General features: G+C 48.5%; 2 protein-coding genes across 2 annotated transcripts in view; one reads left to right on the forward strand and one right to left on the reverse strand.

Annotated features, from left to right (window-relative positions):
• LOC133118086 (protein transport protein Sec24C-like) overlaps positions 1-9698 on the reverse strand; it is a 28329-nt gene extending 18631 nt beyond the window's left edge. Inside the window, exons 1-9 of the mRNA XM_061227791.1 lie at positions 9496-9698; positions 7590-7783; positions 6671-6757; positions 6136-6256; positions 4740-4912; positions 3805-4055; positions 3638-3744; positions 3342-3517; positions 2087-2241 (exon numbers count right to left, since the gene is read on the reverse strand). Coding sequence (XP_061083775.1) covers positions 2087-2241; positions 3342-3517; positions 3638-3744; positions 3805-4055; positions 4740-4912; positions 6136-6256; positions 6671-6757; positions 7590-7764 — 1245 coding nt within the window. The 5' untranslated portion in view covers positions 7765-7783; positions 9496-9698. The remainder of the gene's footprint in view (positions 1-2086; positions 2242-3341; positions 3518-3637; positions 3745-3804; positions 4056-4739; positions 4913-6135; positions 6257-6670; positions 6758-7589; positions 7784-9495) is intronic.
• Positions 9699-11046: 1348 nt separating this feature from the next.
• synpo2la (synaptopodin 2-like a) lies at positions 11047-27450 on the forward strand. The gene is made up of 4 exons (XM_061228145.1): positions 11047-11409; positions 16303-16454; positions 16864-17513; positions 22607-27450. Exons 1-4 carry the CDS (start codon positions 11308-11310, stop codon positions 24796-24798), a joined length of 3096 nt encoding a protein of 1031 aa, XP_061084129.1. The 5' UTR covers positions 11047-11307; the 3' UTR covers positions 24799-27450.
• The last annotated feature ends 522 nt before the right edge of the window (positions 27451-27972 follow it).

Raw genomic sequence — 27972 nt, forward strand, 5'->3', positions numbered from 1 at the left:
GGGGGTGGGGTCAGCATGCGTGGAGACGGGCAGGTAGTGAGGGGCGGGGCTTAGAGGGGCGTGCATTCCGGCGGGTCAGAGGGAGGGGGCGGGGCTCAGCCTTCAGAGGGGCGCAGGCAGAGAGAGAGAGACAGACAGACAGAAGGAAGGAAGGAAGGACACACAACACAGCAGACGGACAGACTGCACTTACTGGGCTGGGTATAGCGTCTGGGTCTATTCTATGCCTCGATTTCTGCACAGGTTGCAGTTCTGTCGCTTGCTTTTAATGTTAAAAAGGTAAAGAACGTCCCGCAATTAGAACAAAAAGCCAACACAGAAAATACATAAGAGAGGGGGGGGGAGGGGATGGGGGAGGGGGGGGGGAAATCAAAACGAACAGAAAAGTAACACAAGTTACTTCTGTCCCCCCCCCCCAGACTGCAGGTAATTATTAGTCAAACTGTCAGACATCTCAGTTTTGGGCATGCAGAACTCAAGCAAGAAGCACAGAGCAGAACGTCGAACACCAGGAGAACACGGGACGTCTGCGTGACCCATCCGTCGCCATGGTGCCACCTCGCTGTCCGCCCCGCTCGTTTTGACAACTCCGTTTCAACGCAAACCAAAACCAGAAACATCACAAATACTACTCCGGGTTGTCAAGTCATTCTTCCTGAAGTCATTTCCATAACAGGATGCGTATCTGCTGACAAGCGGGAGCTTACATAATTACAATTTAAATACAGCCCGCTTAAACAACTGAGAAGGGGCTATTGATTTTCTTCTATTCACTGTTTTTCCCCCCGCAGACAAATCTTCCAATTATCCCTGCCGTAATTACCTGCAGTGGATACTGAACCGCTTAAAAAACGGGCATGAAGTCGACGAAAACAAAGAAAACCCAAGCTGCTGTTTAAATTAAATGTAAAAGTCATTAACCAAACGCCTTTATGGCTTTGACAATGTCTCCCGGTGCCAATAAGGCAATTCTTCAGACGGTTAGACATCGTAATCTAACCATCCTAGAACACTCAGGTCTCCTAATCTAACCATCCTAGAACACTCAGGTCTCCTAATCTAACCATCCTAGAACACTCAGGTCTCCTAATCTAACCATCCTAGAACACTCAGGTCTCCTAATCTAACCATCCTAGAACACTCAGGTCTCCTAATCTAACCATCCTAGAACACTCAGGTCTCCTAATCTAACCATCCTAGAACACTCAGGTCTCCTAATCTAACCACCCTAGAACACTCAGGTCTCCTAATCTAACCATCCTAGAACACTCAGGTCTCCTAATCTAACCATCCAAGAACACTTGGGGATGGGGGGGTATCTGTGGGGTTGAGGGGTGTTTGGGATATTTGGGATGACCGTAGGTATTGCACACACAGGAAGGGACAGCTCACACATGGAGAAATCGGTAGTAGGAAACACTACCTCTTTGCATATTCAAGGCTCTGTGTGAATCAAATCATAATTTCTTACGAATTAGTGGGCTGCCAATCAGAAACGAACTTAACCACACAGAGTAGACATAGGTCAGTTCATCAAAGGGACATTTTCTTAATTAGGTTTGTATACAACCGTATGCATCCATGAAGCAAACTTCTTCGAAATTTGAAATTCAGATCCGGCATACATCCCAAACAGCCCTTACATTGAGAAGACGGCCACGAACAGGCACTGCAAATCTCATTCAAATTCAAGTCTGACTGGCAGCGTCCATTTTGTGACGCCCCTCTACAGCGTACAACATTCGCGTGTGTATCTGTTGTGACGACAACAGCAAATAACGCATTATGGAGCAAGCAATTCATTCGTAGTTTCATGAGAATTTTTTTTTTTTTTTTTTTTTTTGAAATAACTGAACAATTGTCTACCACACATTATGCCTCTCCACAAAAAAGCAACAGTTCTTCGATGATGCCATTGCAGACTTAACTTGAATAGGATTACAGTAACACGATCCTTTCAACAAAAACAAACGGTTGTGTCAATGATAGTGCTTATTTTCGCACACACACACACACAGAGGGTACAGTGAGACAGAGAGACAGTGAGAGACGGCAGCAGACAGGGGGTGGGGGGGGGAACTCTTACTGGGCTGGGGATGGAGTCGGGGTCCAGCCGTTTCTGGGGCTGCGGAGCTGGGGCGGGGGCAGGCGCCGGGGCAGGCGCCTGGCCCCCGAAGTTCTGCTGCCCGGGGTAGGAGCCGGGATAGCCAGGCTGGGGGCCCCTCACCTGCCCAAACGCACCTGTGGAGAGGAATGAGGGTCAATACAACTTTTCCACGCGCAACCGGAAGCTTTTCATGCGGCCTCTAAAAGTCAATGACCATTGCAGCATTCGATAACTATTGCTGGCGAATATAGCCCAGCCCGAGCATAAAGTCATTATTATTTACAAACAACTGCAGATTCACACCGGGCTTCAGAACAATGGGTTCTTTTGAATGCCTAATTTCAGCAGTCCTGGACTATTCCGGTACTGAAGGAACAGCGCGGCACATACTGCGTGAGTAACCTGTATGCACTTGTTAATTGCATTTTCTCCTACTGACCTTTGTCCAAGTTATAATACAATGCGATTTCACAATTCTTTCACACTGCCAACCCAAATAAAGACGGTGAACTACTGGCCTCACGTCACGTGAGGGCATGCATTAACCTCCCCTCAAGTCCCCGGCAGTCCTGTAAACACGCCTGTTAGAATCGCGTTACACAGACGCGGAAACAATAGTTGGCGATGGAATGTCTTGTTCCACGCTACGTTGTGGGGACCGCGGCAGAGACTAAACCTGGAGGCCGGCGGCGGTAACAGAATCTCCCACGGGGGCCCGGTCCCGAAACCCGAAACGGTAAGGCGACCCGTCCCGCGGCAGGGCGCCGTGTCGGCCGGGGCTCGGGTTCAGCCCCGCGGGGCGGGACCGTCACTCACGGCAACGGCGGCCGCGCAGAGCACAGCTGCCGTGCACCGTCAATTAATGATGAGCGCTACACGAACGCACGGCGACCGAAAACACATTAGAGCCGCAAACGCAGAACGCACGGCGTGCCCTTCTGCTCCACGTGTGTTTCACAAAACTTTCATCTTGAAATCAACTGCTTTCTTTGATCGGTTAAGTAACGACTTAATAGATCACCCTGCGGCTCTCCAGGACCGCGGTTTCTGACCCCTGGGCTATACTATGCAAAGGACTGCCATGAATAAGTCATGCGGAGTACCATTTCCACATACAGTCAGTGAGGTACTGTGTGCACCGTATGGACCTAATGAAACCGCTCCATTCGTAGCCTCATTGCAGAAGGCCTGTCAGGGTGTTTAGCACGGGGTTGGGAGGTGGAGGAGCACTCACCGTTCTGCTGCGGCTGGTACCCGGGCATGGCTCCTGGTGGGGGGGGTCCAGGCATGGGTCCCGTAGGGGGGCCGAGGGGCATGCCGGGCTGGCCAGGCGCTCCAGCCATGTGATTGGCCTGGGGGGGCAGGGCGGGGCCGGACAGGGACTGGTGCGGGAGGGGGGGGCCTTGCATGCTGGGGGGTCGGCCGGGGCCCCCTGTGGGTGGGGGAGGGAAGCCGGCAGCGGGGGGCGGAGCTTGAGGGAAAGGGGCAGGCTGGGAGACGGGGGGCTGCTGGGGTGGGGCACCGGGGAACCGAGGCTGGGCGGAGGGAGGGGGGGCGGAGCTGAACGGGGGCTGGGACATTGGGGGGGCGGAGCTATAGGGGGGCTGGGACATTGGGGGGGCGGAGCTATAGGGGGGCTGGGACATTGGGGGGGCGGAGCTATAGGGGGGCTGGGACATCGGTGGGGCGGGGGATACCTGTGGCCGGGAGTTTGGAGGCGGCGCCCCAGAGAAGGGGGGCTGTGAGTGGGGAGGTGGCCCCCCGAACGAGGGCTGAGAGGAGGGAGGGGGCGCGGCGGAATACGGGGGCTGCGACGGAGGGGGCGCGGAGGAGAAGGACTGCTGCGGGGGAGGAGGGGGAGCGCCCGAAAAGGGCGGCAGGGAGGGGGGGGCAGAGCCGGGGAAAGACGACTGGGAAGTAGGAGGGGCTTCGTGTGGAGCTGGGGGAGCTCCGTGTGAAGGAGGAGGGGCCCCGTGCGAAGGAGGAGGGGCCCCGTGTGAAGGAGGGGGGGCCCCATGTGAAGGAGGGGGGGCCCCGTGTGAAGGAGGAGGAGCTCCATGTGAAGGAGGGGGGGCCCCGTGGGAAGGAGGAGGGGCCCCGTACCCAGAAGGAGGGGGCCCCAGGGGCTGGGGGGCAGGGGCTGAGTGAGGGGGGAAAGAAGGCGGGGCGGACGAGGCAAAAGTGGTGGGAGGAGCCTGGGAGGAAGGGGGCGGGCCTGAAACAGAGAAGAGAAGTTTCAGTGATCCGTCACGAGGGTTCAGTTACTGTAGCCTGTCAACCGCACAATCAACTCAACCCCAGAGAAACACTCCTACTGCATGTAAACACTCAACTCGTCTAGCGCAGGCTACTGACACAGGGGAGGGTATGAGTCGTGCATTAACTGCACTCAGTTGCGTGACAGGCCAGAAAACTAAATATAATATCACCAAGAGGAACCGCTTCACAGCCGCTTCACATTTCCCAGTGGAAATGGCTTGTTTGATATATGAGGTCAGCGCTTAATACTGAAACGGTGCTGATATTAGTCTGTTGGTTTGATATAACATGGTTGTTGTGGCACAAAATGGCTGTCGTGACGCTGAAGGGGACATTTCCTGATCGTTCTTGAGATGAATCGAGAGTTAATTACCGTAGTCAGGAGCAGCCATAGACGGTGCTGTGGAGCTGATCTGCATGCCAGCCATCTGATTGGTCGTCTGCTGTGTGCTTGTGGGCGGAGCTCCATACTGTTGTTGGTGATAGGCCGGCTGGGTGGTGGGAGGAGGGGCCTGGGGTGGGACGTAGGGCTGAGAGACAGGGGGCCTAGGCCGAAACAAACCCAAAAATCAACAACACAGGTAATCTTTCAACACAAACGTTTTACAGTCCTAAAAGGTATATCACAACTGAGTTTGCTGGATAAGTTCACAGAGTAAAACCCAGAACAGCGCTTTTTACATCAGTCCATGTCCCAGTTTTGGAAGGATTCCCGGTTTCACTCCGTGAACTTATCCAGCTAACTCAGGAATCCTACTTTGCGATAAACCCCCTTGGAGGTCCACAGTTTCTGCCGGTTTTTGCAATTTCCTTATAATCAGTATTCAAATTAGGCCCAGGGCACAAGGGTGTGCTCACTCTTTAGACAAAAAATGTAACACTTGTGTGCAGGAACCCACAGAGCTGCTCTCCAGGATTTGAGTTTCGCATCCCTGTTTTAGAATGCACCTACCCTTTCCACAAAACACGCATTTACTGTTTGATGGCACAATCTCCATTGGATTGAGCTGCTACCAAAAGCAGCATATGCCATCAACCTTAGTCCATTATGTTTGTTTGTTTAGTTCCACAGGGAACAGAAGATTACTCACTAATGTAACGGATTAGTCAGCAATGTTTAATATTTAAATTGTGCACATTTAGTACTTAATTACTTTTTTAAACGCCATGCTCCGATAACTCTCAAAAAGTCATAATCATCCATCTTCTTAAAAATTTAACCATAAAAGACAGAAAGCAAGAGAATATAAATTATTAGAATGGTTTCTCATGCCTTCAAATGACATGTTTTACATAATTTGGGGCAGCCTGTAGCCTAGTGGCTGAGCCGGGCTGAAGGTTGGTGCTTCAAGCCCGGCTCAGCCACGATAAGATCCGAACAGCTGTGGGCCCTTAACCCTGTTTTGCTCCAGGGGGGATTGTACCCTGGTTAGTCTAATCAGCTGTAAGTTGCTTTGGAGAAAAGCATCAGCTAAATAAGAAATTATTATTCATTATTCGGTACTCTTTTGGCAAAAGTGGCTCAATCATAAAGCCCCTATAGTGTCAGACAGGCTTGGAAAAATGACCCGGCAGACAGAGTTACTTTCTCTGCCCTTGACTGTTATCCAGAAATTCCCAAGGTAAAAAGGGAGCAGATGTGCAGACTAGCGTCACCCGCTGTGCAGAAATAAATGGCTGATTTCACTGTTCAGAGCAGTCCTGCAGCGTGCGTTTTCCGCGAACCTGCTCCTGAGGCGCTGCGTCACGCCCGCGTTCTGCAAACTCACCTCTGGGGCTGGCTGTTCATGGAGGGGGGGCCGTTCAGCACCCCTCCCTGGGGGTAATTACTGTAGGCCTGGGGGGCCGAGACGGGGGGCGCCCCGGAGCTGGGGGGCTGCCGCGCTGTACCTAGGCAGGCGAGGTATAATAATAATACAATCAACTTATTACGCACCTTTCATTTAAAATAGAATCTCACGGCCCTAGATCAAGTACATGTACATTCCTGCAATTCACACGGGGACAATTTTAGCCTGAGAAACATGCCTACATTTAAATCAGTTTTTGAGATCTAATCGGGCTAATCAGCCGAGTCAGATAAAACCCACATAAAACAAGTGAGGTTATGCGATGGCATTCGGTGAGGAACTCCCACCCCGTCACCATTGGCACCCGAAACCAGCCCACACAAGCTTTCACATCCGCTTGAACCGAATGTCAATACGAAAAACAAACGCCGGCGTCAATCAGCGTCGATGTCACAATCCTCGACGCCACGGCACAAAGGGGAAGGGATCAGACAAGCAGAGAGAAACAAGTTACCCAAGTCAAGAGGAGAAGGACAGGACAGGTCGGAAACTACGTTTGCGTCGAGAGCCTTAGAGGGAAAGCTGGAATAAGGAGAATATCCTGAAATACAAAAAGCAGAAAGGCAGAGTAAACTAAACTGGCAGTCAAGGAAGACACCAAAGCAAGGCTGCCGAGATTCAACCAGGCCAATTCATTAACATCTAGACCTGGCAGGGTTTCCCCCAGGAGAGCGGTTAGTGGAGAAGGAAGCGTCTCTGGGTAAGCAGTAGTGGTGGGAAACGGTGAGCTGTGGTGTTCACTTGGTATAGCCTACAATCCTGTTCCTCAAAGCACAATCCATGAGAAATCCACCCTCCCGCTACCTGGGAGTCGGGTGTGAAGCCAGTCTGGCTCATCAGTAGCGCTAATTATTCAGTTAATTAGCAGAGAGGAAAGAAAAGCAGGGCCAAATTTGGCTGTAGCTAAAATACACCTAACCTGGTGAAAACGTCACAATGCCAATTCTGTCAATAAGTACCACTGTGCCTTTTTCCAGAGAGCTGTGTCAAAGGTTTTATAGATTTTTCTCCGATGCTTGCAGAGGTTCTCGTGAATTCAGGGGACGCACAGCACCTCTGCTATTAACACCTGGTGGAAACCCTGCCAAGGATAGGGCAGTTCCCCAAGGCTCCGGGACTGGACAAAGTCCTCGTCTTTACTCCGTTGGGAAGTTTAAAGGGAAGTCAAATTATGAAGGTATTGAAAAAGGCTATGACTGGAAGTCATCATGCCTTCAACGCCATTATCTGATCATCTTAATCGGGGCAAGGTCAAAATTGAAACTTAATTATCACACACAGATTTTTTCAGTTCATCAGACAGGGGAAGACTAGCCGTGGGTCGAGGTACTGGCACGCTCCCTCCCACCCAGATTTCTGAACGGTCTCATTACCTGGAGGTGGTGCTCCTTGCTGGTACCCAGGGGCAGGGCCGTTGTAGGCTGTGTACTGGGCAGGGTAGCCCGCAGGTACGTGTTGCCCCCCGTATCCAGGCTGGGGGTAGCCCTGGTAACCAGGCGGCGGCTGACCATACGGGGAGGCCATGTGTGCTTGCTGATTCACATTCATTCTGAGTTCATCCCTAAATCTGACACAGAAACAACATTTACTGTCAAGAATCATTCACAAGGGACACAAAAGGCTCCCGAAAGTGTTTTTCTCCCCACATTCAACACAGTCCGTGTATTGAATAGAAACTGATTAATGTTGGAATCAAAACAATTGCAACTTTTTTTTTGTGGTCAACTGGTGTCTAATGATCTGACAGCAAAATTATTTCTTTTTTGCAAAAGCATGGAGTAGTCTTGCAATATCTGAAATGTGATCCAAGGGCCTTGACATACATTTGAAAGGTTAGGCAAACGCAATTGCAATGATTTCCAAAAATCTACAAATATACCAACATATCCCAATTCCCACAAAAGCTCCAACGTAAACAGAGAAAATTACATTAAATTGCCTCATGATGGGAGAGCCAGTTAACCATCTTGTTTCAGTTTGCAGAATGAGTGCAAAACAAGCAATGTAACTCATCGAGACTTTTAACAGACAATAACAGTAAACAAGGAACAACTCTTGTCATACAGTGCTGCTCAATCAGCATTCTTTACGAGTTTACTGGAGTTCAATAACCTTGACCACTACTGCCCAAAACAGAGGAGGCCAATTCAAATGACAAAAGACATTTATCCAACAAGTTGGCAGAAATTATCATACGAAAATAGGCAGCTGTGCAACTATGCAGTGGTATATAGTCGAGAGGGGCGTGTGTACATTACAAGTCAACTTCAAGCTTAAACGTGAAGTTTGAACAATTAGCTCTAGGGAACGTGTCCACGAACAATAGCCTAACAGCGTCATAAAAGCAGCGAGGTATAACAGCATGTTTACACATTAGCTAGCTCGTTAAAATAAGACTGTTGGCGATTTAATAGGCCATGTCAGCATGGATATTCTGTCAGCATGGAGTTGATTCTTGGGTTAGTCAGGTCGACAGTTTTTCCACACAACCAAACAAACGTCAGATACCAAATTACCTAACATACACTACATGTAACGTTACCCAAATAAGCAATACATAAGCTAAATGTAACGCTACCCAGCTAACTTAACGTTAGATCTGCTGTTGGATAGGCCTGTTGAACCAGTCCTTCCTAGTTTAAGGAGACCATAAGTAACTTCACGCTAGAAACATGGAGATGTGTAAGCTTTAGACAGAGCAAGGCGAACAGATTTAGCTTGCTAGCTAGCTAGCTAAATAACGGTTAAGTTAACTTGTAACCATGTAGCTTGTCGAGCTAACGTTAGCTAAACATCTACTATTAGCCTGTCGGCTAGCTCAATTACCAGCGGCGTTTAGCAAAACCCTACCATCGCCTGCTGTTCACAGCTAGCTAGCTAACGATAGCTAGCTAGAACATGACAAACTCATTTTCAAACAACGGCTAGCTAACTTAGCTAACATACTGTAATGAGAGGACAAGGACAGGTTAGCCAACTTATAAACCAAACATGACACTTCTCTTATCAAAACTGTGTTTTGGTTTCCTAATTGTTAAAAATGAAATTACGAGCGGTATCATATTAGCTATCTAGCTAAACATTATAATTCGGCAGGTATCCGCAAAATTCCTCCCCTACTCCTAACTGGGGCCTACACGCCGGGTTGAACCGTGACACACAGGGTAACTGGAACAGGCGAAACAGTGGGGTTCTGCTATTTCAAGCTAGCTGTGCTAGCTAGCTAGCTAGCTACCTATCATTTTCTGGGAATTTGGCCAGAAGCTCTTCCGCACCCACCTCCAACAGTATTTAATGGCGTGTAGAGCAAGTCCAGCGGACAGCTGTCCCCAGTCGTTGCCCTCGGATCAATTCGCCCGTGGCCCTTCGTCTGGCTTTCTCGCCGTACTTTCGGACCTTTCGTTCCAGAGTGAAATATCCACTAATCCTTCCCCTTACGCCGTCTCCACCTCGGATGTCGGATACATACGCCGGAAGTTTAGCCTCCGTGTGCCACGTCTGCACCCGGATGCTGCGCCGGCGCACCCACACACTAACTTAGCTAGAGACGGCTTGCAAGCTAATGAAAGATCCACAGTGTGGTGGCAAAGTGGTATGGCAGTTGTAATGTGGTGAACAATTACTGAAGAGTATTTTACTCTGGAATATGATGTGTGTTGGTTAACTACTGTACAGGAAGGAAAGTATATTTTGAGTTAATACAGGCTTTGCTTGTTAGTGCTGGTATATTCACAGATCTAGTGCAGAACAGCAACGTTACTTTAATTCATTATTCCTACTTGCTAGGCTATTAAAAAAACTTCCAAGAATTTGAAACCAAAATGTCTCATAATTTAGTTAGCACATGCAGAGGTGCACTGAACTACCAAGATGGCTCACTATTCACCATTATGAACACATTCTACTACCTTCTGACAATTCTTGCCTGAAAATGTGATACTATTGAAACATAATTTTTGTTCATTTGTGGATGCCATGGCGATGCACGTAGATGGTAGATTGAAGACTGCTTGTTCCAGTTTTTTAAAAGTAGTCTACAATTGAAATGAATACATTTTACATCAGTGAGCAGTTGTCAGCACCCTATTTGACCCTCACTTTGTGTCAAGTAAATATGTATCTCTTGAATTTTGTCCTGGTTTCATAAGCTAGTTCATGTGTCTGAGCAGCGATACTGTAAAGGGGACTATTCAGCAGATGGGTTGGGTGCCAGGGATCCCAGCATTAGAGCAGTGGTACAGGAAACATAAGCTGGAACGCAAGGAGTTCCTCTACCAGAACATCACAGCGAAAGACCGATCACAGCACAGCAGTCAGACCTGCTGTTAGTTAGCTAGTGGGACGTTGCGATTCGCCACTGCTTGTTAGGAAAAGGGCATGGGGTTTCATGAAAGTGTTTCTTCTCAAGAATATTATGGTCTACACTATTCATTCACATCACATATGATAGTATTTTATGTCAATTTCCTACAATTGCTCTACCCCATTTATTCCATCCCGGAGTAAATCATTGTGTATGATCATCCATACCCTTCCTCCTTTTGATCTGCAGTCTTCCTCGCCTGCTCCCTGCACTCCCTGTACACTGTGTATGTGGCACAGGCACACACACAGGCACACACACTTGAATCATAATCCAAAAATAGTGCCCCCGATATTGCACCCCCCCCCCACCCCCCCACCACCCAGACTATCAGCATCCCTTGGCAGAGCCAAGCCGGGGCCAGATTGACAGGACAAGTGTGTGGCGAGACCAGGGTGGGGAGGGCTTGGACCCTCCCCCCGAAAAGCGGCAAATTCCACAGCGTAAGCAGCAGTGGCAGTGGCCTGGGCCCCTCACTATTTTAAGTCTCAGTGCCTGCTCCTCTGCAGTGCCCGACTCAGGCCAGGTGTGTGTGTGTGCCCGCGTCGTGCGCGCCTGTGTGCATGTGTGTGTGTGTCCACCCCGACGCCGGGCTGGACGATTTTTTGCTGGAAAAACAGCTAGCGAGCCGCCACTGAAGGGGGCCAGCATCAAACATGGCGCAATACTACTGAGGCCCCGGACCGAACGCAGACCGAACGGACAGGCAGACGGACGCAGCGACAGCCATGGTCGTGGAGGAGGTTGTGATCACACTGTCCGGAGGGGCGCCCTGGGGCTTTCGGCTACAGGGGGGGGCCGAACACAAGAAGCCGCTGCAGGTGGCCAAGGTAAGGATACGGGACCCCAGCGGGAAGCAAGCATGGAGCGGAGGCTGTGGGCTGGGGCTCGGAGGTGTCAAATACCCAAAGTTCGGACCTGGCTAGTTTGAATGATGGGCTTGTTTTCTGCTTTTCCCATATGTTATAGATCCAATCTGGTTTTGATTATCCTTTATCGGTTTATCAGTATAAGGCTCCGAAAGTGTTTCTTAAGTGTTTTCAATTGATGTTTGTTTCCTGGAAGTGGGCCATACTATGTTGATGAGTCATCTGCCCTTGGTGTGGTCCTCAAATGAAGTCCATGGAGAGATACACGAAGCCCTGAACTTTAAACTTCCAGCTGTGACTCTAGGCAAGGACAAAGCATATTAAAGAAATGTGTGACACGGCACAGAGTCTCTGCATTCACACCTTAATATATCCATGTGTAAAATCCCACGCTGGCAACGAGGAGTAGCTGAGGTATGACAGTTATGACATTACTAAGATGATCTGCCGAAGTGTTAAATTGGAAATTAGTTCAGAAGGTAAGCATTGCCCGTGTTCCTCAATGCGGAGAACTCTCTTTGTTTCCAGAGTCAGGGTAGAATTCCTGCAGAATTGCAGAGTGTCTAGGGCGAAAAGGATCATGTTCCCCTGAGTGTGAGTTCTGATCTATCCCTGTTCCTTCTGGGAATCCTTCTGTGCTGGGATACATTTGCCTTGGTTGAATGCTCATTTGAGACATGGGACATTTCACAAACCATATTTTGGTACTATTTATTATTTTATAGTAACTGTCAGCGGCACCAGACTATGTGAGCACTACTTTGCAGTGAAAATCAAATCAAGTTAACATTATCTCCCCATTATCAAATTATTGTACAGATTCCACTGTCTAATTCCCTGCAAGCATTCCATTCAGGCACCAATTAGTATTATGTGTGCGGTACATATACTCAGAGAAATTGCTTTTGTTGAGTGTTGACTATGAAAAATCTGTTGTTGTCGATCGATGGGCTATTCCGGTTGTCTAAGACTCACATTGCCTTCCTGGATGGGGTTTCAGTAAGGTCAAGAAGGAGTTTTTGTTTCAGTCCCGTGTTTAATAATGGTCCCCCGGGAATATGTTTTACCATCAAGCTGATACGCGGAGTAGTCAATGTTTTTGTTTATTTTTTAGGGGTGCTTCCCACCCCTAAGAGAGAAGAGACCACCTGTTGATTTCTGGGTCATTCCATTCCATTCTCAAAGGGTGGTGGGGGGGGGTGGGGGGTTCTCTGTCAAGCCCAGCTCTTAAATGAGCTATTCTGAAATTGCACACCCTCTTACAACCTGTTAATCAGGGCTTTTAATAATCAAATCTCTGCAGGGCCTATGGTGTTCAATCCTGAAACACCTCCCAGCCTCAGAGCATTTGTAACTGATCTAGATGGTCCCGGCATTGTGGAGGTGATCCTTTGTAAACAATCCATTGGAGCTGAGCTGAATAGTGTTCAGGGCAGGTGTGGTTTATATGTGATCATTCCAGATGTCATATCATATCAGGACTCTTATGACAACATTTATATAATATGTGCTGTGTATATACGTGAATATATATTGTTGTTTACTTTCTTTGTACTATCCTTCTGGGCCAGGTCATAAAGTCAAGTGATTGAGATCTCAAACCTAATAGTAAACAATAAGCATTTTTGTTTTTAGGTATATTATTCAAAGAGCCTTGTCAATGTGACAGTTGTGGGTGTAGCTAGCAGGTCACATCATTTCCACAGCTGGAATTCCCAGTGCATTGACAGGGCAGGAGGAGTACAAGGTGGCTATGAAACGCCCCTCCAATCAGCGAGTAAAAACAGCCTGTAATCATTATGGTTATATCAGATGTAAACACATATATACAGTATGCCTGTGTAACTAGAAAGAAATGCATTTGCTGTGTCACACTGTGAATCCCTGGTTTTAGCACCGGGATATTCCAAGGGTTTGCTTTCGGCGGAAGCCGGAGGAGGACATCCTATTTTCACGGGGATGACCGCGGTATTTAATTCCTGTCCTTTAGACGGGTGACCTCAGAGACAGAAGATGGAGGGTGAGCTGGGGGTGACCGGACTGGTATTTGCCGTAGATGTGGTGACGGGGACGGCAGCCTCGCAGAAGCTCACGGACAGTGTCCACGGCACCTCGCCGCTGTCAGCCGGAGGCACGCGCCTGTGCCTCGTAACCCACGGCGAGCGGAGCGTGCCTGCGATTGTGCCCATGGCAACCGCGAGCAAAGACAACGCTCAGCCATGTCTTTCGGTGTTCCCTTTGATACCTGCGCACGGTCGAGCACAGGTTTTTACCCTTCTGCTGGATTAGCTCCCTGTCGCGGATGAGTGCTTCATTCCTCTGCCCCTCGTCCGCCCCTCATTCATCCCTCTTTCATCGTCTCGCTACACACAATCTCCGCCCTCCCTCGAGTTTCGGCCCACTGTATGTTTGACGTTTCCAGAGTGATGCCGTATTCAATTACACCGCCACTGGGGAGGTTGACGCAAATTGCTTTTGCACTCACACGAGGCGTGCGGTGCTGCTGCATCCCATCATTCCTCGAGACCCTCAGTAATGTTTGCGGAGACGCGAGTGAAGGGGGAGTTGGATGGGGGAGTTGTGAGTCAGTGGCGGAACACTGCCTGTGCTATGAAGTACCCTTTTTACTGATAAAGCTGGAAATGATCAAACATAAGCCTTAAAGGTCACAACAAATGAGATAGAAAATTAGGCATAAATTAGGCATAAACCCATTTACCCTCCAAATTACATTTGGGCCTAACTAAGAAAATGTCTTATGGAATGTATTATAGAATAATGATTTGTGTAAATGTAATATTTAGTACGAGAAAACCTATGTCTCATCTGTTCCGTTTTCAAAATTCCAATTTTAAATAATTTTCCCACTTTCAATCATTCAGTTAATGAACTTATTTTACCAATTTTTGTTTTACTATCGTCAATAATGTAATCAAAAAAAGGAAAACAAAAACAGTTTCTGATGGGAACACTTGCCAAATATGAAAGCACGAGTATATATGAAACTCCTGGGATGTGGATATGGGATGTTTATCTTTCATGGCATTTATGTGTCGCCACTCCTGATAAAATGTGTTGTCGAAGAATAAATCATCCTTCAAAACAATAGTTCCTTATTAAGAAAAATAACAGTCCAATCGAATTGACGGGTTGCAGTGGGTCAATAGCTGATCCCCCAGGACAGAGTTTGACAACCCCTGATATACGAAACCTCACTGAGTCAGTGGCTGTTTCTGGGTTTTGACTGGTGACTGGCGGTTAGGCAAGTTTTCCTCTCGTTTCCGATGAGCTCAGAGGTGTGTGTCATCTTTTCTGTTTTCACCTGATTGGTGGACCTGAGGAATTCACACAAAACGGTAGCACCAGCTGTCTCCCGCCTCTCGAGATTCCTCTAGTTAGTGCCCGGGCTGCCTCCTCCAGCCTCCTTCCCCGCAGGGAAAAGATTTTATTCCGAGGTTGAGGAACAGATGTTGTTTTCTACCAATGATTGGCGTGACAGCGCCTGTGATTTGTTACATGGGTAATTTTCACAGACGTTGGAGGCCGATGTCTTTGCTCTGCCACCTGGGGAGAGCTCACCAACTAGAACCAACTCTGGGCACCGTTGGTGCTTTGCTCCTGGTCCAGGTTGTTGGAGAGAGCACCGGGACCAGAGTGTCCCGTGCTGAGGTGCCGAAAATGACGACCCCCCCCCCCTTCCCTTTCACCACCCAGTCACATAAGTGAATGGCGTTCTCGAGCTGTCTGACCTTTGCTTTTGGTAATTGATTTCTGCCTGTAATCAGATATGCCTTTGTCATGATTATGTGTGTTGAAGGCTCCCTAAATTAGATTCTGCAAGAGCTCTGTGGTTAAACGTGGAAATAATACGTTGCTGCCATTTACTGAAATTTAATTTTTTATAATTTCTTTAAACGCAAATGGCAAAAGAAAATGTGTTACATAGTTCATAACTTGCTATCTTCAATGTTCCTTTGTTCTCAAACATTTTTATATTAGCAAGTCAATACGACAAATAATAATAACAACAACTTCGTTTTACAGTTAAAGTCACAACAAACTCCATTTTGCCAATGCAAATGCATGCTGAGTAACCGGACCGGACTGGACTGCGCAGGCTCCCCATTTGTACTAGCGGCACCCGGCTCCCGCTTTTCCGTGTTTCAGAGGGAATATATGTTACCCCAGCTCCTGGTGTTCGACATGCTACACGACATACTCTGCCCGATGCGGCTACATGTATATCTATCCCACACTATGTGCTTTGTCGTGTGCAGTCTTGGTTGGGCTCGCTCTGGGTTGCTATGCGGAGTTGGTAGAACAAGCTGTGAGCGACGGCGATGACAGCACGCCGTGTCACAGGCTGTTTTAGCCGGTTAGCTTGTTAGCGACTTAGCCGGGCATCTGTATTACAGCAAGCCCTGTTAGCGGAGCCTCTCATCGTTCCCATTGTCGTCAGACCGCACAAATATGTATTGGATTCATTGATTTGGATTCAAATACTTTCCTATGCTTTACCAAGCTTGTCTGGCAAGATCAACCGAGCTGAGAAAAGTATCCAAAACAATTACATATTTGACCCAGGTCTGCTAGAGACTACACAAGTAGATGGGGGGGTGTCATTTAGATGGGGGGTGTGTGAGGGGGTGTACCAGGTCACAGGTAACTGTGTGTGGTTGTTGAGCTTTAGCATCAACTCGGCCATCTCAATCAAAGAACCATTTTGCCCAACAAAGAACCCTTGATGATGGGGTTCATCTATGGAAATACAGGATTAGTTTTTGGAACCATTTTTTTCTGAAAGTGTGCGGTAGAACCTTAAAGTTTTCCTTGTGTGTTCCCGCGGTGGCCCAGGTGCGGAAGCGCAGCAAGGCGTGCCGGGCGGGACTGCGCGAGGCGGATGAGCTGGTGTCCATCAACGAGAGCCCCTGTGGCGGGCTGTCCCACGCCCAGGCCATGAACCTGATCGACAGCACCCCGGGGTCCCTGCACATACGAGTCAGAAGGTCAGCGCTGCGCGGCCGAATGCGATCGCATATCAATCCCATGACCGCGCGTCCCGCTTTGGTGTATGCGCTCATGTTTATGTCTGGACCGGATCGCCCCTGAATTCATAAATTCGGCTTGTGAAGCCCATCGACTAGTTTTTTTTCTATGTTCAGAAATATTACCAGGATGCCATTTTTTTGAACTTACTGAATTATTTGGAATTAGTTTCACAGTTTGTAGAGAAGTTAGCTTATGAAGTACAATGTGAAGCACTGTGCCCACTATTTTGTACCGCAAGGTGCTTCATTTGTTTAATTCACTTATCGACGGCTTAATTTTTCCGGTGCTGTGCGCTAGTCCTGGCCGTGTTGTTTGTGATGGGTCTCGTGCGTTGTCATGGAGACCGTTATTCCTGTTCTCCCCCAGGGCTCCGGCGGGATTCCAGTCCGTGGTGCTGCTGACCCGGGCGCCCTCCCCGCGGATTGACAAGGAATACCGCGCCGCGCTGCGCGCCATGTCGCCCCCCGACGCCGGACCCGCGCTGGCCGCGGTGCAGGAGGTCCACCAGGGGGCGCCGGTGGTGGTGGAGGAGCCCCGGGGCAGGGAGGGGCTGACCTCGCCCCAGGGCAGCGAGGCGTACTACGGCGAGACGGACAGCGACGCCGACGTGGCGAGCGAGAAGCACCGCCGGCCGCGCCACCGCAGCCCCCCCAGCCGCGCCCCGGGCCGGGCGTCGCCCGAGGAGACCAGCGGCAACGACTGCGCCCCCGGGGTGGCCCGGCGGGAGGTGGTGTTCCAGGTCCCCCTGCAGCAGGGCGAGTGGTCGTCCCTGACGGAGACGTCCACCGAGAACTCCTCCCTCAGCGCCGACGACCAGGCCCCCCAGGACGGGCTCGTCGAGGAGGACAACGGCTTCCAGGAGCCCCACACCCTGCCTCCGCTGGTGTCGCCCGAGGGGGCCAGAGGGGCCCTCCAGCTGGCCTCCCGGAGACAGCTGGTCCCCATGGTGGGGCCCGTGGACAACCCTGTGGACGAGGAACTGACCGTCACCTACATGGACAAAGCCAAACAAGCCAGTGAGTAACTTCATATCTGAACATTCTAACGCCGTGTAACAATCTACTAGGAAATGAAACAATGGCGTTCTAGAACACCGAGTTAGAACATTGAAAGAGAAAACATTCCAAAAAGCCTGCTCATCGTAGGGTTAATGTCTCACTTGTACCACCTCCACACTGTGAGCTCATGGTACAGTGTAAGCTTAGCCTTTGAATAGAGTTTGGTAATGATAGCTTGATCAGTCAATCCTATATTTAACTATAATCCCACACTCGTGTGCAAGCATGAAAAAATGTCATTACCAGAAAGTGAAGTAACATCACCAGGGTTGGCCAGAAAGCACTGAAGGCAATGCATTGAAGATTACTTACAATATGGTCTGAATGCAATCCATTCAAACTGCCTTTGAGTCAAAGCACAGTTGTTGTAAGTCAAGGGACAAATGTTGCTCACCTTATTGACAACCCTTATGAATTGAGTGGGCTCATATAGGTTTATCAGACCCAATACACAAGAAGCAATGATACCAATTTGAAGTTTTCTTGTGGAAAAGGCATGAACAATTCTTCATTCTGAAGGCAGTTAGCTAATAGAAGGAAAAGAACGGCTGATCACACCTCTACTGATAGAGATATGAAGGACCACATTCACCAGATCTGCTGTATGCGACCACCTGAGATGTTCTATCTGACCCTGTGTGGTTTGAGGCCGCAGAGAGGAGCTGTGTCTTCCTAACGGGACTCCTTTAAGAGCGGAGGTGCTACCTCAGCCCCTCCACATGACCAGTGCGGACCCCAGAGCTATATTCGTCCCTGGTTCTGCATCCCGGTCCGATAACCAGGGCGCTGCACCTGCGCAGTGGCAATAGCATTTACAGCTGCTGCCTGGTATCAAATGGCCAGATGACTGCTCTTCTCTCTCAAAACACACACAGACACACACACACACAAACACAACCACACAGAGACACACGCATGCACACACACACACACACATACACATGTTGTTCAAGCACACTAATAGAAAGTCCCACATGTATGTATATTTATAAGCACTGCACATGCTCTGCACTAGTAGACATGTAGAACATACTGCGTACATAAACGCCCATGTGTACTACTTTACACACGCATAATAACATGAAGACTTGCATACCTTCCTACAAAACACACACACACACACACACACCCGCACACACACACACACTACACAGACATGCCAAACAGGTCCCTGTTTACGGGGAGGCTCTGGTGCCACACCACTGCTGTTAATAGTGTCTGATGCTGCATTCTATTCACCATCCGTGACACACATACTGTAACACGTGATTTATTACACTGAACCATTACTGATTGTAACATTTGAAGAATGTACATTTGTGTTTCAGACACACGGACGGTGCAGGGGAGCTCAAATGTTGTCCCGTGTTTCATATTCCATGGCACAAAAAAAAGACACGCATTGCTTGTCTTAGATTCTGTGAGAAACAGTGTCATACATTTTGTGAAACAAAACCATTGGGTCTCCTTGTGTTAACTCATTAATCTACATCTCCTTAGTCATTGGCCTTGTCAGTGGCTTCCAAAAACATGATTAAAATGGTACAACAGCCATTTTTCAATCTGTTAGAAGGTGTTGACTTATCAGAAGGAAAAGAAGCAGGAGAAATGGTGGCTGTCATGTTCCAGAGTGGAATTTGGAGGACAGGTTACCCAGTAAAACAGAAGCCAGCGTAAAGCTGAATGAACTGGATGGCAGGAGATTCATCAGCCTTGTCTCTTTCTGGACAGAATTGCTCCGGTTGTAACGAGGATCCAGATGTTTTTGTTGTGCATCTGGGATTACCTTGTCCAACCTTGTGTTAAACGTCATTGCTCAAAAACGAACTGTCCTAAGAGTTTGGACATTTCTGGTCAAGAGCTGAGGACTTGGAAGCAAGTGCATAGGACTGGGATTACCAAATATTCAGTCTATTCTGCTTAAATTAAAAAACATACACTTTTGAAAAATTCTCTCAGTGTACAATACATCAATTTGTCATGGAATTACTCTTGGATTAAAAAGTTGATTGACATTCATTTTCTGACTAACGATCAAGTACCTGTAGTTTAATGTTTCACTGAAATTGGGTTTTAGTTTGTTATCATTCTTAGGTATGGACACTGTGCTTGGTCAGGACCAGTAAATGAAGGGACCGTAGATAGAGTAGACCCTCAACCTCGGATGACAGCTGCTCCTGTTCATCAGCCCAGCAGTGAAATAATGTTGCAGGTGTATGGGGCAGTTAGGAGATGGGTTTGCAGCTGCCCCTGGAATGGGAATGCATGGGGGGGCAGAAGCACACAGAGACAACATTATTCCTTTGCCTTGCTGGCATTCCTCGCCCCGGGTGTTTCACATAGTTTACATTTGACTTAGTACAGCACGATATTCACTGGGGCAGTTGGGGGTTAAGTGCCTCTCACAAGGGTAAACCGGCCTGGTGTCAAATAGGATTGTGGCCCTGCCACCGGGGTGCAACAAGCTTATTGGACACGAATCGCATCCTGAATACTCTTACGACTGTTATTTGATGAATCTTTTACACTGGCGAGACTTTGTAGGAATCCGTAAGAACTGAAAGACTGAGTCATGTGGAATTTTTCAGGTTGTAGGTGGCATGTCTAATTTCAGCCATAATGGAAGCAGTCTCCCTCCATTGCAGCTGGGGGTGGATGGAGTGTTTCCAAGGATCTTCTGGGTGTACTTTTCTGAAACAATGAGCCACAATGGAGCTCACAATGAGCCACAATGGAGGTCACGCCTCAGCATGGCGGCGCGTGGGCCGCGGAGACGTGACCTCTTTGGATGATGCACATTCCGTTTGTCCCAGTTCTGCCTCCGTCTTTTTCCGTTTTCACTTCGTGGGGTGCCAGGGGTCGAACTTTAAGTGTGTAGGAATTATCGTTTCTCAGTCGGAAGTGTGTGCTTGCGCAGGGATAGTACAGATCTGACTGCTCTCCTGCAGAAATGTTTGGATGTGCAATGACAGTACATGTTGAGTCTTCATTATGCCCTTTTATAAACTTCTCCACAGCAATATGTAGCTTATCAAGAGTACTTTACACAGGACTTAAAATCCACAGATTCATAATATATTCAGCAGAACTTAAATTCCTTAAATCATTTATGTTCCTTGTATTATATATTAAAAGCCAATTCAATATATGAATGAATAAACCGCCAAAGACTATTTTTAAACAACTGGGAGACAAATTATACAGCTACATTTTATTTTATAGTTTTACAACTCATACATCATGTAGTTGTTCGTGTTTCAGTAAAGTTTAATTACATTACATTGCATAAACGGATGTGAACTTTTGCTCATGAATCAAAAAAAAGTCCCTGTCCTCCTGGCTACACTTACAGTAGCCTACATTTAAATAAAACTCCGGGTTGGCCACACAATCTCTTGATGGACAAGCATAGTTGTAGAAACAGAGGAAGTTGACAGGAGGCTATTTGCAATCATTCTGTTTTAAGAGGTAGTATAAATGCACACACCGTCTAAAAATATTCCATCGAACGATATCAATAAATGTCGGCGCGCACTCTGGAGGGTCACATTGTCACTTGCCACGTATCATTGTCACACTTACTTATTTTTAGGACATGAGATTTATAGTGCACCTTTGTCAGGGGACATGCTATGGCAGGTGTTTGATTACAGTTGTGTAGTTCTCTCTGGTAAAATAAATAAACAAATAAATAAATATTAGAAATTCTGCTGTATGCTACTCGATAAGGCCTTATAATCAGATTGGCTATGGATCCCTTGAATTATCTTTTTGCATTGCATCGTCAGTTGATCACTGTGAAAGAGAACAGACGTTTACCTTCATTAAAAGTGGTTTAATGAAAGTAAGAATAAAAATACATAGCGGGCACACTCTCGGAAATAAGGGTACAGTGGTGGTCCATTTTAGTTCTGAATAAATTTCCCAAATTTTGGAACAAATTTCCCAAATGTACAATACTTTTGGATAGAAATACATAATTACCTTTAAGAAACAAAAAAGGAACAAATTAACTATTAATCCAATGGCAATGGGTATAATTTCTGTACATTTAGGGTATCACCCCAATGACAAGCTTTTGTACCTTTTTTGGCACTTTTCATACCTTATTTCTGAGAGGGCGCAAATGTTTATGTATGTTACTGAGTGGTTGTGAGTGCTGTTACGTTCTGTTTACTGTAGTAAACCGTATCTTTTACATAAGACCCCAGAAGTGTCAGCAACTCTTGTTGACTTAACTTTCCCGTGTTCCTGCCACCCCCGGCAGCCGTCGGCTTGGAAACCGTTTGCTGACGGCAGTTATACTGGCATGACAAAGATGAATGCTTGCTGAATACACTCACGCTGCTTTTAGAGTCTGAGTTCACTGGGGTTCTCGTCTTAAAGGTCAGACGTGGCTGCTTGTCAATGATAAAACTTCCCCTGTCTCACCGTAATCATCCAGACTAATGCGTCCAGCGCATGCCAGAAAGGTCACCTAAAGTAATTGCTTGGAGTGCCATTCCCGTGATCTTTTAGCTTTTGTGTCCGGCACATCAAGATTAATTTGTTGAAAAACATCTTTATCAATAATCCAGCAGATGTATACTTTCTTATTCTCCTCACGTGCAACGTGCTGGTATAAAAGCAAGTAAAAGCCCTCATTTAAGTAGGTAAACTTGAGTTATGGTCGTAGGCTGCAAACTAATACTGTATCAAAGGATGAAGGATGTTTGGAGGAAGACCAACTTATGATTTGAGTGAATCATGCAGCTTAAGGAGGATATTAGCAAGGATCGTTGGCATTTGACATCGTAGACGGTATTGTAATGTCACACTGAGGCATGTCCCAGCAGTATGCCAAAATGAATGCTCTCCAAGAGCATAAAATCTTATTGACGTAACCTTTGTTTTACTAGGAAATTAGTTTGAGTTTGAGTTTTTGAAAGTGAGGCCTAGTCAGGCGGTGGTGTAAATTTCACTGAGCCCCTCGTAGATGTTTTGCAAGCGCGCTCAGTAAGGCATCCCTATTCTCTCTCTCCCCCCCCTTAAACCCCTCTTCCCAAACGCAGAGCTTCCCCGCAGCGACACCCAGCAGGAAAAGCAGGTGAAGGAGGCCCGCACCAAGTGCCGGACCATCGCCTGCCTGCTGACGGACGCGCCCAACCCCCACTCCAAGGGCGTGCTGATGTTTAAGAAACGCCGGCAGCGGTCGAAGAAGTACACGCTGACCAGCTTCGGGTGTGTGGAGGAGGACACCACGCCGCAGGACTCCCAGGAGGAGGAGGGGGAGGATGGCGTCCTGCCCGGCAGCGAGTCCGAGTTCGACGAAGACGGCCTCCCCGTCGCCCCGGACCCCACCTGGGACAGCGACTGCCTGGTCATGCTGGACAAGAAGGCCTCGGCGGGCCCCGTGGAGGAGGACGGAGGGGCGGAGGACCCCGGGCTGACGGCCACGTCGGGGAAAGGGGCGCAGCTGTTCGAGCAGCAGAGGAGGAGGGCGGCCGAACACGCCAAGTGGGTGGCGGACAGACAGCCGGCGGCCCCTCCCCCGCCACAGCTCACGGAGACGCCCGCGATGGAGGTAGACGCCGCGGGATGGCCCCCCATTCAAGCGCAGCTGTCCAGTCCAGCTCCGGCCCCCATGATGAACGGGGACATTGGTGAGAGTCCGGCAGTGGCGACGATGACGATGGCGATGGCCCGGCCCCCGGCCGCCATTCAGGCTCAATTCACCTCCCATCTGCTGGCCTCGCCCCCTCCGACGGAGCTGCCCGACCTGCCCTCCAGCAACGTCCTGAACAGGACGGCCCGGCCCTTTGCCCCAGGCTTCATCAGCCACCGCGCCGCCACCGCGCCCGTCGTCTTCCGACCCAACGCGGCCAAGAAGAGCCGGCCCACCACGGCACCCTTACCCGTCTCGCCCACTTACACCTCCCCTCCCATGGAGATGTATCTGGAAGCCGCCCCTGTCATCTCAAACAGACCCGCACCGGCCATCGCCCCCAGGGTAGCCTCTGCTCCTGCCACCCCCATCGCACCGTTTTACCCCAGCGTGTCGCAGCAGGTCGCCCCAGAAATGTCATTCTCCCCCACCGCAAACACAGCAACCCCTGCAGCACCCGGCAGTCGCACCGGCATCCTGCAGGACGCGATGCGCAACAGGTCCAGGAAGGCCCTGTTCACTCGGCCAGAAGAGAAGAAGAAGAACTCGCCCAACCCCCAGCTGCTGTCCATGGTGCAGAGCCTGGACGAGAGGTCGTTGGGCGGGCCGGAGCCAGGGTTCGAGTACGGGCCAGAACACGACTCGGGGGCTGAGGCCTACAACTCCTACAGGAGCAAACTGCCCCCTCCACCAGTGGCGCCCAAACCGCGTCTGACTCCCTCCGCCTCGGCGATCACCCTGGGAGGGGGGAAAGGCGCGGAGATATTTGCCCGCAAGCAGAGCCGCATGGACTTGTACGTGGTGGACAACACTCCCCAGTATCCCCAAGTCATGTCCCCTCTGTCTCGGTCCCGCGACCCCTCCCCCACGCCCTCTCTCCCCTCCCACTGGAAGTACTCATCAAACATCCGGGCCCCTCCGCCGATCGGCTACAACCCCCTGCTGTCCCCCTCCTGCCCACCGGTGGTGCAACGTGGCCCCAAGGCTTCCGACCCCAAGGCCTCAAAGCGTGGCCGGCAGAAAGAAGGGATCAAGGCCCTGGACGCCATGCGGAGGCAGCCGTACCAGCTGAACCCGGCCATGTTCAGCTTCGCGCCCGGCCCCCACCTGTCTCAGCGGGAGGGCCCCACCCTGGTGGGCAGCTCCCTCAGCTCCCCCAGGCAGATCCCGGTGAAGACGGCCCGGGTCTACGAGGTGAGGCGCTTCTCCACCCCCACGCCCATGTCGGCGCCCACCACCCTGACCCCCACCATCATCGCTCCCCGCTCCTCCACCTCCCTCGCTGAGCCCCTGTGCCGCTCCGACCTGAGCTCGCCCCCTCCTCTCACCCCCATCTCGCCCCCTCCTCCCCGCCCCGCCCCGACCGCAGGCCTGCCCCAGATGCCCAGGCTGTCCTCCGGCCCCGTCCCCTACACGGCCCCGTCCGCCGGCCAATCGGGCCTGGGCTACAGGGGCCTGCAGGCGGCCAAGCAGTTTAAGAGCGCCCCGGAGCTCTGCCCTCCGCGGTCCCCCGCGATACAGGTCCCCAAGCCCCACTTCGTCGCCTCCAGGATGGGCATCCAGGCCAACGTGTGGAGGCCCGGCTACATGCACTACTGATGGGGATTCTGCACCGGAGGAGGCCTCTCACCACCCTGGCACTCCCCCATGTGACAGTATCCCACATATGTGTGGCACGTACAAAGTGGTAAATCACTAAACACAAATATCTATGTGGCCATTGATTTAAATTGGAGTACACACATGACACAGGAGAACAAATTCTTCAGAATTGCCTGTTCTCAGTAATACATACTAAGTTATGATGTGTATGATATAATGTTGTTCAAATAATTATTTGAATCACTCCCAAAATAAAAAATGATTATCAAGCCAGATTGACTTGTTTTCCAGTTTAGAGAAAATGTATTCTGTTCTACTGATGTAATTGAAGTTCTGGTGTCAAACACCAACATCCCTTACCCCTTAAAATGGATTTTAAATTATAGCTATAGCCGTGCAATAGTAGAGTATCTAATAAGGTTTAGAAATCAATGAATTATTTTCAATTAATGAACTTTTATATGTGCTTCACTGGGCTTTTGAAAATTGCATAATCTAATTTATCTTTCCCTAAAATAAACTGGCAGGGTCTATGGGATATTCTGAGGGAAAGGTTTACCATTCTTTTTGTGTCTTCAAGTATTTAATGTCATTTGAGAGCCATCTGGTAATGCCTGAGATGCAAGTGGCCATATTGCAGGTGAGTTACATAACCTGGTGAAGTTTTGGAGAATGCTGATACAATACCAGGCAAATCCCTTTGGCAACAACAAAAGTCAGCAGTTCAAATCAAAGATAACGTCAAATAAGATAAGCCCAACAGTAACAGAAAGCTTAGAAACATTCTTAGTTAACAAAAAAGACTCAGAAGTGACTGACCTCACTCAAGTTAATTGCAGTTCAGCAGTTAGACTGCCCTGGAAGACATGTTTTTAAACTGTCTTCCATTTAGACTGAGACCTGTGATGTTTCTTTTTTTTTGGTGTTCGGCAAACTTGCTTTATAAGCAAAGGTCCTGACCAGTTCACACAAAGGCTGGGCTGCAAATCAATACAAGATGCCTTGTGCGGTGCCACTTTACAGGGATTATGACAGTTGTCTGGCATAAATCTTGCATCTCAGTATATTCTTATCTCTCATCAATTCCCAGGAAAACTCAAACTGATTTATTTTATCCATGTTACAACACAGCTTTGATTTGGTTACTTTGGTTACTGTTACTCTGGGAGTCGTGTGTTTTTGATGTGTTTTGGTGGAATAACCTGAAATCTTGCAGGAAGTAACCAGATGTAGAAGAGGATAAAAGACTATTGCAAGTTAAAAAATCTCTTGATAAATTATCACCAAAGGACTCCTAAGAAAGAACTGGAATTATTGGACTGGACCTCATATAGCTGCTCTGTAGTCCTGTGGCATTCAACTTATCAGCCAACACGATAATTTAACGACAGTTTACACTAGCAGTCCGCTGCTAGTGTAATAGGACTAACAAGGCTACCAATGCTGATTTAATGGTGATACAATTGTAAAGCTTTTTAGTTTGCACTCTAGTCTGCCTCATGGGAGGTGATAAGAAATAATGTGTTGCAAGGACCTGGTGTGAAGAGGTGTCTCCCTGTAGTCGAGCTGCCCAAGCACCGGCCGAACCGTGCATAGCTTCAATCACTGAACTTCACATTGCTGCCTGAGCTATGCTGGCTGTTTGCTACATGTGCGACAAGAAGTGATCTACATGTTTGTTCGTTTGTTTGCTTGTAAATATTTCAAAGGAATCGAATTGTCCTAATGTTTGGACCGCATTGCGGTGAGACATTGCCGCAGCGTGGTGAGAAGGAGCGTGAGAGAGATGAGAGAATGATGTTAAGGCAGAGGCCGGCACTGTGACAGACAAGATGGGCATCTTCGTTGGCGGAGATGGTACAGATCACAAGCAGAAGTAGGAACCAACCCTGAGGCCTGCTTCAGCCCTGTTTGCAGGAGAGATAAACAGGCAAAGTTAAACCAGGGTCCTATGACATGGTTTATTGCAACAAACACCCAACACTTCATTTCTTCCTGGTACCAATTAGGCGCCGTTGCTATCCAAGTTACTGAATGATGAAGTCTTGGCCATACCAATTCAGGGACAAAGCTCTCAAAGTTGTAAGTTTCAGAGTCCACCATCTTATTTTCTTTTTAGTGAACCGAAGGTGGGCTTTGGATACCTCTTGTTGTGGAATGTACCATTTCTCGAATGTACCATTTCTGGAAGGAAAGGGGGGGTCGTCTTGTAAAAGGAACAGAGATTGAAGATTTTGTAAGAAACTCCCACAGCCTCAGGAAATGTAGAAGGAGAAGTGATCCTGAGGTGATGGGGAGATGGAAGGGCAAATGTTCAATTTGCTGTAGGAAGAGAATGCAAGAAAGACCATGAAGGAAACCTTTGAAAGAAATCAGTTTGACTCTTATTTCATTTTCATTTTAAAAGCAAGCTTTTATATTTTAGAACTTGTCTTGTATATTGTCTTAATTCCTCCTGTTGCATATACTGAGGGAAATTATCTTAACTTTGCCAGAAAAGGAAAGGTTTAAATGATGACCCTCTCACTGAGGATTGAACTCGTGGGTTAAATAAACTGCTGGTGTTTTGTGATGTTTCCTAAGGCAGGAGTGCTTTTACTGGCTGAGAGACACATGGTTTTTAGTGGAATAAAAATGTACTTGAAACCTTCCAGTGGTCTGTCTGTCTGTTTTAGCTTCACTCTTTCTTCTTTCCTGTCTATGTTTGTCTTGTTTACTACACCTCTTTCCTCTTTCAATCAGAGATGATTTACCAGTGCAGGGCATCTTTGTGTGTAGATGGTTTGTTCATTTCTGTGTCAATTGAAATATGTTGTCCAAGGAAACTTGCATTCTGTCTTTCTGTCTGTCTGTCTGTCTGTCTGTCTATTGTAGGCCTACATCTACCAGTCTCTGTCTGTCTTTATGTATGAAACCTTTTTTACAGGATTTGTCCAGAGTTGTGTGGGCTCTTCACTGTGTACTTCTATCTAGCTATGTTGAGATATCAATGTGAGACATATGACCCACTCAGGGTCACAAGAGCACATCTATTGGTCAACATGAAATCATGAGATGTGGATGGAAAACCCAAAAGCACTCTCTCGTTACTCGCCTACCTACTCATGACCAACATGCCGAAGGAAGGAACAGGTAAGCCAAGAACAAGGGTTGCTGAAACTCACAGTTGCA

Source organism: Conger conger, chromosome 18, assembly GCF_963514075.1.
Source record: "Conger conger chromosome 18, fConCon1.1, whole genome shotgun sequence".
NCBI lineage: Eukaryota > Metazoa > Chordata > Actinopteri > Anguilliformes > Congridae > Conger > Conger conger.

What these genes read in the sequence shown, in the direction of transcription:
- synpo2la (XM_061228145.1), top strand. Translation starts at nt 11,308, where the DNA reads ATGGTCGTGGAGGAGGTTGTGATCACACTGTCCGGAGGGGCGCCCTGG. An exon ending in CTGCACATACGAGTCAGAAG is followed by an intron (nt 16,455 to 16,863) that starts GTCAGCGCTGCG and finishes GTTCTCCCCCAG; the next exon opens with GGCTCCGGCGGGATTCCAGT. An exon ending in GGACAAAGCCAAACAAGCCA is followed by an intron (nt 17,514 to 22,606) that starts GTGAGTAACTTC and finishes TCCCAAACGCAG; the next exon opens with AGCTTCCCCGCAGCGACACC.